The 13,140-nt window shown below is 42.5% G+C and overlaps 1 protein-coding gene across 3 annotated transcripts in view; it reads left to right on the top strand.

The window, feature by feature from the left end:
• Window positions 1-2,246: 2,246 nt before the first annotated feature.
• AHR (aryl hydrocarbon receptor) overlaps window positions 2,247-13,140 on the top strand; it is a 58,718-nt gene continuing 47,824 nt past the window's right edge. The window contains exons 1-2 of one of the 3 annotated variants that reach the window (XM_039388629.1): window positions 2,247-2,284; window positions 10,849-11,036. In XM_039388629.1, the coding sequence (XP_039244563.1) occupies window positions 2,262-2,284; window positions 10,849-11,036 (211 nt within the window). In that variant the 5' untranslated portion in view covers window positions 2,247-2,261. Of the gene's footprint in view, window positions 2,285-2,915; window positions 3,279-9,154; window positions 9,332-10,848; window positions 11,037-13,140 lie in introns of those variants that run through there. The other 2 variants (XM_027738946.2, XM_039388630.1) reach the window with 2 other exon arrangements.

Raw genomic sequence — 13,140 nt, 5'->3', positions numbered from 1 at the left:
CCAGTGACACATAAAGACATTCTCTGTGCATTCTGTGGTTCTTTGTGCGCTGAACATCTGAAATCTCCTATTTGTTGTTAAAGGTGGCTGATCCATAGGAGTGGATTTCCAACAGCAGGCAGTGGATTGCAAATGCGCAGAGGATGCAGTATCTGCCTAGCAGCATGAATTTACTTTACTCCCTATTTCCAAATCAGGGAGTTGAAGACTAACCACAGTACCTCACTGGCACCATGCAAGTCCCATGGCCCCAGAGGGGAACTGGGAGATGAAATCCATCATGGGAAGCTAAAGCCTACTGCCTTTTTCATGTAACCCCCAGTACATTTGGAGCTGGCAAATAAGGCAGCATACTGTTTTTCTGCTACCTAAGTAGCACAAAAGATCATGGAACAGTTGGGATCTTTAAGTCTAGTGAAGAATAAGAAGTCACTAGAGACTTTGTTCAATATCAAAGTGAGGAAATAAAAGACAGTGTGAAAGAAATTAAATTTAAAATTAGAAGGAGAGGAGTCTTGAACAATGACTGTAAGCTTTCAACACAAAGATAATGTGGGTGAAGAGAAGAACGAAAGCAGAGCAGCATTTTATGTTGTATGGAGTGATCACAACACACTTGTGATGACAGAGAAAGAAACCAGTGAGCAGGGAGAGGCTAGGGCTGAAAAGAGCACTGAAAGCAACAGGGAAGTGTAGGCTGGAAGAAACTAAGTGCTTGAATAGATGGATGTGTTTGGAGTGAAAAAAGTGCGTGAATTTCCAGTTTCAGCCCTAAAGTCAAAAGAAGAAAGGGACTGGAGAAAAGAAGGAAGTAAGACGTACAGTATTGCCTGCCTGATTTTCTAGGATGCTGGTAGGATATTGTGAAGAGAATCAAGAGTGAAGAGGAAAGGGACCGAGGAGAGATAGCAGCTAGCAAAGAGTTGGCATCCTCTGCAAAGATGTTTGGCTGGGAATGTGGCAGGAATGTGACTGCAAAGCATTGACCTCGTAAGGCATAAAGTCGTCTTACTATATTTTTTCAAAAGTTTTGTTTGCTGAAGACATATTTTTTCAAAACATAATTTGACGAACCCCTGGCACTTGACAAGTGCCCACTAGCATCGTTAAGGCTTAGGTAGTTTTAATTTTATCTGCATATTGTGACTTCAGAGTACTTCGCCTCTGGGATAGCATCCCAGGAGACTAAAACCGAACAATTAAGCTGGTAAGGAAGCGCGCGTTGTGCTGCCTAATGCCCGCTGCGAGCGCCCGCGGAGGCGCCCGGCAGGACGGGATGGCCTGTCCCGAAGACACTCCCGAGATTCCCGGACGCCGCCCCAAGGAAAGCCGCTGTGCCTGAGGGCCAGCTTTGCACACCCCCACGTTTTTACCGTACGGTAATACCGGGGCCTCAGTTATCGCCTCCGTCAGCAGAGCGGAGGGGAAACGCTTGTCTAATCGAGGCTCCACCAAACAGCGAGGGAAGGGGCAAGCCTCCTGCCGCTGGTGCGATGCTGACAGCCCGGCCAGACCCTGCGGACGGGCAGCCAGGCCAGCACCACGGACACTGCCCCAGCCTCCCGCCGCTGGGCGCGGTGGCTGCAGGGGGGACCGGACCGCGGGGCCGGGGCCGAGCCCACAGCTGCGGTCGCGCTCCGGCGGCGGTGCAGGGCCGTCCCCGCGGGGCGCGGGTGCGTCGAAAGGGGGGGAAAAGGGGGAGCTCCTCCCGGCTGTCGTCTCAGCCGTGACCGCGAACAGCCCGTGTTTACACAGGGCGACTCCCAGGCTCCCAAGTTTAGCGCTGAGACAAAATTTATTGCGGTTATTCCGGGCGAAGGAAGAGTTCTTATGCTTCTGCGGCGGTGGAGGCAAAAGAGACCGGAGGGAGAGAACGGGGCGGCGGGGGGGGGAAGCGACGGCGAGTCAGAGCGGCACCGGGCTCTCCTCGGATGGTGTTCCTTGCCAGCAGTTCGGGAGTAACTCTTTACGATGCTGCTTCTTTCCTTTGAAACAAGTGTTTAGCCGAAAATGCCAGTGTAATAACCCAGGGATTCATCCCCTAATGAGAGATGAGCAGCGCCCTCGGTCAGCGAGCCCCGCCGGTCCTCCGGTGCTCGACGAGGGGGCAGCCTTGCCTCCAGTGACTCCCGTTCTGTCCCCAGGTGTCATGCTGTCCTTGTCCTCGGTGGAGCCCGGTGCCTTTCCGCTTCTCCCCAGGAACCCCCTATTTTGGGCGGTCGCGAGTTATTTCGGGTTTCTCTGCCGGGCGACCTGCGGCTATGACGGTGTCAGCCCCGGGGAGGTGAGGAGGGGGGAAAAAGGGGGCGGAGGAGTGACAGACATGGGCCTCGCCGTGCCGCTGAGCTGGTGTCATTTGTCTATCAACCTGAACGCTGTGATTTCATTTTTTTTTTTTGCCACGATTATTTTCTGTTATTGGGGCTACGCGACCGCTCGGGGATGACCTTCCTTCTCACTGGAAGCGGGAGCCCCCCGCGCACCCCTCCCCGGCCACCAGAAGGTCGGGGGTTTTCCCTCTCCCCACCCCATCCCCATCCTGGAGCCCTCCCAGGTCTCCCCCCGCTGCCGCGCCGGTGCTCCCTCTCCTCGCGTGACCTTCCCAACATGGCGGCTCGGCCGCCCCCTCCTCCCTCCGCCCCGCAGCCGCCGCGAGGGGCCTCCCCGGCGAGGGGGCGGTGGCGCTGTCAGCCGGGCGGGGCGGGACCCGGCCGGGAGCGGGCGCGGGGCAGGGCCGGGCCGGGCGGGGCGGTCCCGGCGCCGCGCACACTGACAGGCGCTCGGCCAGCAGACGGCGGCCGTGCTGGGGTGCAGAGCCGGCCGCGCACCCTCCCGCCGCCGCAGAGGGAACCAGCATCGCCTCTGCGAGGAGACGCGGGGCGAGCGGCGCTGGAAAGCCCCGACCGCCCCCGTACCTGTGCCCTCCGGGGGCGGTGAGTGGGTGTAGCCGCCGCCGATCACCTGGGATCCCGCCCCGCAGCGCCTCCGCCTCCCGTCCTCGCCCGGCCGGGGAAGGCGCCACCGCCACCGCGAGCGAGCGAGCGAGCGATCGCGCTCCGAGCGGCCGCGGGCAGCAGGACCAGGGCCCGCGGGCGAAGCGAGGCGAGCGCTGCGGCGCCGGTGGGGCTCGCCCGCTCTCGGCAGCCGGGGCGAGGCGGGCGGGAGGGGCGGCAGCCCCCGGCCGGCGGTGCCCGCGGCGCGGGGCGCTACAGCCGCGGCAGGATGAACCCCAATGTCACCTACGCCAGTCGCAAGCGGCGGAAACCCGTGCAGAAAATGTAAGCGGCCCCGCGGGCGGGCGGGGAGCGAGGCGGGGAGGGCGGTGGGCGCGACGGGCTTCCCGGGGCCGCGCCGTCCTGCCGTGGAGGCCCGGCGGGGGCGGCCGGCGGCGCCGTGCGGGGCAGGGGCGCCCGGGAGAGGGCTTGCCGCGAGGTGCTGGCGGGGTTGTTACTGTTTTTAGGGCTGTTCCCCACCAAAAAAACCCAAGGGAGTGCCAGGGCGCAGAGGGTCGAGGCGGGGGAAGCAGGGAGCGGTGCCGGCAGCGCGGCGCAGCCGGCTGACCTAGATTGGGAGGCATCTGAGGTGACGGCTCCGCGCGGTGGCTGCACTCGCCCCGCCGGAGCGGGTCCCGCGGGTGGTGCCGCGGTGGCTGCCCGCTCCCCCCTCAGCGCTCCCGCGCTGCTCAGGTGTCTCTGCGGGGAGCGAGTGGTCGGAGCCGGGAACGGCTTGGCCAGTTCCGATCGTTTAGGGCTGAACCCCCAGCTTTAACCCTCCGGTATTCCATGGGATGCGTTTATTTGCCAAAGAAACCCAAATGCTGTAGACCGGTCGAAAGAGGGGGAAAAAAAAAGTCTAGTGTATGGTGGCTTTTTGTTTGTTAATTTGTCACATTGAAACTGTGGGAACAGCTTACTGTCTGAGTAATTTTCTACGATGCACCTGCTTTAGGTTTGCATCTTAGGCTTTGTATGCTCCACTAAAAGGCTGTTCTCATGAGAGGGGCATTTTCAGGCTAGAGGAGATGCTTAACTTGCACTTTCGACCGAAAGTCAAGAATCTATAGGTCATAAAAAGTAGCAAAGCTAAACTACTGAGTTGCAAGAAAAATAAGGAAAGCTAAAAAAAATCTTTGTGCATTTCTGCGGGGTACTTCTGTAGATGTAAAATAACTGCCAGAACTACAAAAGCATTAAAGGAGAGAATGACAAATATTTAATGAAATCCTATTGTGAATGATGTGTTTTTAGATTCACAGCAGACAACTGTCTTGGGGGGGAAGGGAATTAGCTTGAGCACTTGTTTCTTTGTGGTTGGAATTGTTAGAATGAATGCATGTAACCCTACAAGTTAGCACAGAAAGTCTAAAAATGTATCCTTTTCTTTTTTTTTTTTATTCCCTTACTAGAAAATGCTTTAATTATGAAAAGAGCAGTGCTTTCTTCTTTGACCTTTCTTTTCCAAATAAAAATGTAGAGGTACCTAGATAAATTTACACTGTAGATTTGGACTTTTAAGAATGAAATCAGTGGGTTTTTTCATGAGGAAATGACATGTATTTGTAGGCTATTAATAGCTAAAGGCAAATAGTTCTGGTTGTGAAAGGGCGAGGTGTTCTGCCTTGCCTGGTAAGATAGCTTAATGTCTGGCTTACTATTAATTTCTGGTTAGCCTTGGCTAGAGGATGTGAAACCTTGTATTTTACCATACTGTAGTGTCTACATAAGTAATCCTTTTCCCTGTATCTACTCGTTATGTAAGTTGTCTGAGCTGCTGTGATTAGTTGAACTTGAAGCCTTTTTCTTTTTTTTTATATTACTAATAGGAACTATTTATCTATTGAGGGACTGTGCCCTTTAGGACCAGAGGGAAAAGTTTCTTCTCAAAATAAAAGTATTCATATTGAAATAGTATGCTCACCCATAATTGAAGCAGAGGCTGATTATTAACCTACCTTGTTTGGGTTACTGGAAATTATTTTTATGGAACACATTCACCTCGCATGTAACATTTACGTGTTTCTTTTCTTCTCAAAATGCCTATGCTCTTTGGCTGCTGCTTCTGTTAGGCCAGCCTTGCAGAACATTTCTAGTGGGTCAGAGTGCTCCAATTTTTTTACATAACTAGTTACAGACCACACCTTTAGGCCAAAAAAAAGTGAGACAGGTAATAAGTTTTTTTTTAACTGATTGATGGAGGGAGGTAAGATGTACTTGGTGCTGGTTAATAAAGCTTTGCCACCACTGTCATTTTAATCTGTTTGAAGTTGATAATGATATTTCCTACCCTCAGTAGAATTCACAGCTCTTCAGAAAAAAAAAAAAAGGTGATACGTTACTGGAACCAGTATCTTTATAGAAGAGATTGTTTCTATTGATAGTTCTAATGTTTTGTTTGCCATGTATGTAACTCTGAATGGCACACAATAATTGGTAACCTGTGGTGACAGGCAGACAGTCTTTAGAAATGGAAGAATATATTGCCATAGTTGCCATTGAAAAAAAAATTAAATAGAAGAAATACTTCTTACTTCAGGTGTAAATAACTCATGAAAGCCATGGTGGTAACTCAAAACCAGTTTAAGAAACATGCCTCCTGCAACTACCCCTTTTTATTATCTGCCATGTAAAGAACTGAACTTGAAAGGGAATCACAGGCTATTGCCTGACAGTGCCAAGTGTTGAAATGTGCTTTTTTGATTCAGTAGGGAATTACAGTATCACAGCTGAAAAAGAAAAGCAATCATGGGGGAACATAATAGGCAACTGTTCCTGCAATTCATCTTATCTTGTCATGTAAGGAAGAAAAAAAAAGAGGATGCTAAACATGTGCACTCCAATTGCTTGTAATATGCTACAGAAATCACTTTCTTAATACCTTGGAGTCTTTCAATTTCCTCCCTATTTAGTGTTTGAGCCCTGCGAGTCCCCCTGGTGGTAGCAGGGCTGGGGGGTTCTTCACTCCCCACTGAGACTTCGGGAGCAGTGCGTGGCCCCTGCGTTTTGCTTTGCTCTTTTTTTCAAGGCTTAAATTTCTTTCATCTAGCCATCGTCAAGTGAATTAATATACTAGGATTGTAGTAGGAAGGATAAAATGCAAATTTTATGGAAGTGGGGCTTACTGCAGATAGATTCTGACATGAGGTGAAGGGTATTACATAAGTACAGATCCAACTTGCAGTTTTTATGTCTTTCTGCTTACTAGCTCTGATTTGGTTTGTTTTTGGGTTTTTTTCAGTGTTTGGATAGGAATTGTTTTGTATAACTGGATAAATGTAATAGACAAAGAATGGGGTGGGGAGTTCTAAATGTTTCATACTATGCAGATGCAAAAAGCATAATGTCTTGTTTTTTAGTAGACTGAATCAAAAATTATGATAGGATTTTGTTCTGTGTTATCTTGAATATATTTATGACTTTAAGTACTTCAGAGGTTTGACTCAATCCTTAATGATGAGTAGTCCTAGTAATGTTAGAAAGCAGAGCAATTTTCATGTAAAACATTGAAACAGTTTATGTATTCTTTGAAGGCAAACAAACAAGAAGTGCCAAAACAAGCTTTCAGAAAGGAAGTTCATCAGAAAAGAAAAATAATCATTGAAATATTCCTTTGTGTAAAGCAGTATCGGCTACAAACAGCAGTTTGCACCTTTTATTTGAAATGGAGGCAATAAAGCTGTTATCATACGTAGAATAAACTTCTTATATATATTTGTCAGTCTCGGTGTAGCTGTACCTTACATGTAGACTGCTACATAAAATTCACTGGTTTTAAGGTTTGATTTTGGTTCTTTTGGTTTGGTTTTGGTCAATGTTTCTTGCAAAAGCATACTTTTTAGAAAAGAATCTGCAACAAATGGAGGTATAGGTATGTAGGTAACATGGTCAGTAGACAGGAACATAATTTTTGTTTCTTTTTTTCAAGTAACATTGGCTTGTTATCTTAAATAATAGTGAAATATTTTAAAACTGAGTGTTAAACTTTCATTCTCGATTTGTGTTCTGGATGTCTCTATTACTCTGGTTGAGTCCTTCATGCACCAAACAAACTAAAACTCTGTTTACTACTGGAGGACAAACAGTAGCCCAGCATTGGACAAGTAGTATGCAACTGCTTGAGGTTTTTTTAGTAAAACAACTTTATCCCTTCAGCAGCCTGAATCTTTGCTGGTTTCAGTCTCTGCTGAAAGAGCCACTGGAAAGAATCTCTTGCCCCTTCAAGATTGGCTGATGACAACTTTAGTTTTTAAGAGCCTGATAGTCCATGTCATATCTGTTGCTTCCAAAGCAATCATCGGCTGAATTTTCAGTAATCATAAATTCGGTGTGGGAAATAAGAGTAAATGCTTAGAAGTATTTTTCAATTGCTTAAGTAAATAGAGAATTTTTTAGGATTGTAATACTTGCTTAGTGATAACTGATGCATTTCATATACCTGAACTACACTGAATTAAATCATATGCGCATTTACTCTTAAATATGAGATGAAAAATATACATAGCTGAGAAGATTAAATCCATTAGCTAGGTGACTTGTATGTTCTTTCTTATGTCCTTTTTCCTCAGCAATAAAACTATTCTGATGAACTTCTAATTAGTTTTTTTTAGAAGAATTATGTTTCTTTTAAACGTGTCACTGTATCTTTAGTGCTCTTCTTGTACATTCTTTTATTCTCTTGAGTTCATTTCACAGTTCAGTCTTGTTAATAAGGTATCATGCTTTTCAGTGCTTAGTTGTTTGTTTTTTTCCTTTTTTTCCCAAAGTATATGTTGTCATATCATGAAGAAAATAAACTTGTGCTTTCTTTGCATTTTCTCAAAAACTACTTCAACTTCCCTTTAAAATGATAAAATTAGCATGTAAATATTGAAACTTAATTTGGCCTTTTGATAATGATTAAGACTTGGGTATTTGTGCACTTTATAATAATTTATTGCTGTTAATGTCTGGGAAGGCACACATGATAAGCATGATGATGAAAATTTCTGATTGAGTAGGCTGTAGAAGACCAGTGAAAACAGTAGTTAGCTAGTGCTGTGGTGGCAAATTCTTTAAAATTGTTAAATTAAAAATTAAGTGTGCTTGCTTGTCTTGCAGCTGTTGGATGATGAGGGTTGTAGCTCAGTTCAGAGGTTCTGAGTGTACATGGACCTCTGGCCTTTGATTAGGGAAATCAGAAGGTAAAAGATTAAGAACTGAAATATCAGCTTAAAATACATTACCTCCTTTAGTACTTTTTTGTTCTTTTAAATAAAACACATGCATGGATTTAATCTTGACATAGGACATAATTTGCCTTGGAGATAATTTTCTGCAGTGAAGCTAGGGCTGTCTTTAGCATCGAGGGTTTATATAAGTGGATGGAAAATGGTTTAGCTTGCTGCTTATGCCCCTGGCACTTCCGCCCTTATTCCCTTTGTCACTGAAGGATCCATTTTTATGTAATGGATTTTAGTTGGGTGACAAAGGGGAAAATTAGGGATAATCAGTGTTTGATTTGGAGGGAGAAAATATGGCAAGATTTATGCTGCAAATAGTAGTAACATAATATTCAAAAATGCTTTCAACTAGTTAAAAGTAAAAAAAGAGAAATCATTAGAAAATCAGTGTAAATTAGAAAAACAATCAACAACTGATAACCTGATGAGATGACTGCACACTTGCACATAATTTCAACTACTTTGTCAAATTGTGAGTTTAAAGTAAACCAGAGGGCAGTTGTTAAAATGGAACAGTCTGTTATTTAGTTTGAAAAGTTTATGTGTGTTGAATGGTTTCTATGGAGTCCTCCACTTTTCAGGAGCAGACCAGTTTGATTTGATATTAGTTAACCGTTCCCTGATTGTTATACAACTGATACCTGCTTAAAGTTTGGAATTTATTATTCAGACATTTAGGGCAGTCTAATATGTAAAAAAATATTAAGAAATAACTTATAATTTACTGCTAATGTTTGGTGATTTTGAACTTTATTTTGTTAGGGTTATATTTAAATTGTGTAATCCTATGGCTTGTACAAGTTAGTATTCTGCCAGCATAAGAGAATATGAAGAAAGCTTTGCTAAATTATTCGAAGTTTAATATTCACTTGGGAATATGGTGAACTGACAGTGTCAAACTCAGGACTTGTGACCAAAGCACACGCATCTAACCAAATAGCTTGTCATCCATGGCCATTGATGATAAAGCTATGGGTTTTTTGCAAAGAGAAAGAATTTTCATATTTCTTGATTAATTTCTTTTTCCCACTTTTCCAATATTTTTAGGATAAAGCTCTACTAAAACTGTGTCCTAGACAATATTTACCCTGCAGCAAGTTTAACTTTATCTGAGGAGTAAGTAATTGCTGCTGCTATGTTATATTTTTGTCTATTAACAACATTTTATATTATGGCACCTTCACGTTTCCAGGCCCTACATAAGGCATGTGCCTCCTTTAATGTGCAAAAGGACAGTCATAGTGCTGGGGAGCAGGCAGCCAGACTTAAATGCAAGTTTTTGACAAGTGACACTTGAATAAGTAATGGCTGTAAAAAGAAGGGCTTGAATTTAAACTAACAAGAAGTGTAATTGAAACATAAAGTAAAAATAAGCTAAAAATAAGAATGTCCATTCCAGCAGTACTTATTTGGCTGGAAACACAAGATGAAGTTATTTTACTGTATGGTTTACTTTAAGCAGTGGCAAAAATAACTATTGATGCTTTTGCATTTTCTCATTGATATAAGTATGACAGTTGGAAGCAGACTAAACAAAATACTGAAGAAATTAGCTGCTGAATGTCTTTATGCTCAGTATTTTTGAGTGATGAATATTGCAGAACAAACATTCCTGGAGAGGAGCACGAACTGATAACTGGTGCAGATCTCATGTAGAACCTCAATACTGGAAAAGTGAGAATGAATCACTCTTTAATTAGAAAACTGTTTAATAAAGATCATAAAATCTGCTATGGCTTGTGCAGATAAATTATTTTGTTTCAGTATTGGCTTGTAATGACTAGTTGTAATTCAAAAGAGTAGGGGCTTAAACTTGTTCCCAGACTTCTGTGTGCATGGGGAGGTGTGAGTATCCAAATAGCTGGAATTGAAGCTCAGGGTGGATATGAATGGAAAATAGCAAGTTTATAAAACTTCATTATGTAATTCATAACAAGAAAAGCTTTTGAAATGATTCTTTGTAAGGTACAAAGGCACCTCTTTGTCATGCTGTACTCAAATGAAATACCTTCAGCTGAGAGGTGACTTAAAGGATGAGCTCAGTAGTGTTTGCTACAAAGATTTTACATGCAGACTAACTTTATCTCATGGGGGTTTTTTGTGCAGTTTTGGATCCTTCATTATCTAGCACGTTACTCAAACTTTTGTTATATTCAACTGAAAATAACCTAATCCAAACACTGACAAAAATTAGGGACATCTATGAGAAATAATTATTGAAGCAAAAAAGTGTACCCTCAAATGTATTTGTACACAAATACCACTAAAAGTTACCAAATTATTTATTATAATAATTATTATTTATTATAATACAAACATTTGGAAGAATAAGTGACTGAAAATGTAGGAAGCTTTTTATAAAAAATGCTGAATCTCAAAAGATTTCAAATATTCATTGCATGTTCAAATAGACATTGTAGCTCAAACTGCTTCATTTAACAGTGTGTGTGTGTTGGAGGGGAGGTTAAGCCGCCTTAGGTTATTTCTTTTTTTTCTGATGGGAAACAAAATCACTTGGGAAAACATTTTGGTTGTTCAAGTTTGAGACAATTTGTAATCTTAGCCTTGGTGAATATTTGCCTTCATTTTGGAGAGGAGCTTACACTTACGCTATGTTTGTTTTATTGCCACAGAGTAAAGCCGTCCCCAGCTGAAGGAGTCAAGTCCAATCCATCCAAGAGACACAGGGACCGCTTGAACGCGGAGCTGGACCGCTTGGCTAGCCTCCTGCCTTTCCCTCAAGATGTTATCGCCAAATTGGATAAGCTGTCTGTGCTTAGGCTCAGTGTCAGTTACCTGAGAGCCAAAAGTTTTTTTGATGGTGAGTGTTGGAAATTTATTTGGTTTCGAACTGCTTGTAAAATTCAGTTTACACTGTATGTTGATTTCAGCGGTTCAAGTACTTAAAACTGTTACATTTATTTTAATGGAATAAAATTAAATGTATTTCAATGGAACCTCCAGTTTTGTGAATATATACAATGTAACTGTATAAAGTAAGCTTTCCAGTTTCATGAAACCAAATGTAACTACTTATATTTCACTTAGGTCACCAGGCTTTCAAAGCTTTGCGTTTGGAATTGATATTGCCTTTAATGAGTCCTCCAGTCCTTTTCATCAGACTATCAAAAATACCCAAGAGATTTCTCTTTTTCCCCTCTGAAAATTGCCTTCATAAAACTATTACTATTCAAAACATGTCATGTGAGTTCCCATCAGCTATATGTTTTGCTTAATGATACATCAAAAATAACTTTGCTTTGATATAAAGTAATTGCTACTGCCTCTTCCTATAGTTTATTGCAAAGGTGATTTGTAAAGAATAGAGACAAAGTCTTTCCTGGGTCCAAGCCCTGATTAATGCAGGACATGAGGCATTAAGACGACATCTAAGGTTCTCCAGTTGTGTGGGCAGGTTTTCACTGACCCCAGCCCTGACACGGGTAATACAGCAGCACTTGGAGTAGTCATCAGGCCAGAAGTGGGTGTTGGCCACCTCAGAGCTGGCCAAACAGTCCTACCCCACTCCATCACTACCTGAGCTGTTCTGTAGGGTGAGACAGGCTGGCTGGCTTCATGCCAGTTTTTACATAGGCAGAAATATTCTGATACTTTTCATTGCTGGAATAAAGCAATGAACTTGAATTGAATTAATTGTCCTTTCTTGAACCAATCAGTCAGATTTTACAATATTATATTAAAGATTAAATTCTGCTGAGAAGTGTAGCTAAGGAATCTTGATTACAATGGAGTTGATATTATAATTTTAAGCTGTTTTTAACTAAGTTTTTTGGACCTCTGTCCTCATTAGTTTAAGATTTAGTGTTTCAGCCTTCATAACATGGATGAAAGAACTCAAGAAACCTAACTAAGATAGTTTCACTTTTTCCTGCAGGAATACAGAATTATTTTCATTTATTGTGTCAACTGGCTTCAATTTATTAATGCTCATAAATTCACATTCTGTGTTTTATTGCTTGAAGAATATATGCAAGTGTCTTGATTTCTATACTTGTTCAGGACAATTCTTAATATGGAATCCAGTCTAAGGCTAGAGTTGGGCAAATATTTCTGGCAGTGTTTTTTTCACATGAAAAAGTTTTCTCCCATCAAATGAGAGAAATCTTTTAGAACGTCAGTTTAATAAAAATCTTTGCAAGATATCTCAGGTAGGTTGCTTTAAAAGAAATTATTTTGCTTGTCTGTGTTCTCTTGCTGAACTAAAGTGTAGTTCTAGTCTCAATGAAATGTGTTTTGTTGTGGCTTTTAAAATGATGTTTTCTGAAATAAGCCCAAGATTGCAAGGTTCTGTTTTGCTTGGGATGAAGTGATAATAACAAATCTCAATTTCTCATGCAATGGAAATGCTTTTTATTCTTCCTACCCCTTCCCTCCAATTTGCACTTGAAGGTCCTGTAATAAAGAGGTTTAAGACTATATGATTTCTGTATAGGAAAAAAAATTAAAAATCATGCCTTTAGCTGTAAAGAGACATTCAGAATTCCTTCACACCAAAATTTACATCAGTTGCTTGTTTTTAATTTGAACATATGGTAGCTTTCAGCCATTTAGAGTGGTGATGAATTAGATGTGCAGTAGTGGCAGAGAAGTTATATTTGCATTTCAAGTTGCAGTTTAACTACTGTGGATCTGGAATTAAAGCAAACAACCTGTGTTTTTAACTTAGTTGCATAGCACTAGGTTTGTATCCATTTCAGGCAAAGGTTTGTAGCTAATGCTACCATACTGGACAACAGCTGTAGAATATAGAACATTTAATTGCATTATAATGAATTAAGGAGCAGAATTTTGATTTGCCTTGTAGGAAAGCAACAAGTGCGTATACTAGGGTGAATTACAAGAGAATATTTTTCCTTTAGACTCCATAATATAAAAAAGCCTGGTAAATTTGAAAAGATAAAAGA

This window comes from Pipra filicauda, unplaced genomic scaffold (assembly GCF_003945595.2).
Source record: "Pipra filicauda isolate LSUMZ 115617 unplaced genomic scaffold, ASM394559v2 scaffold66_size7647185_pilon, whole genome shotgun sequence".
NCBI lineage: Eukaryota > Metazoa > Chordata > Aves > Passeriformes > Pipridae > Pipra > Pipra filicauda.
Note: the sequence above shows the minus strand (reverse complement) of the source record. Positions and strands in the feature narration are given on the sequence as shown.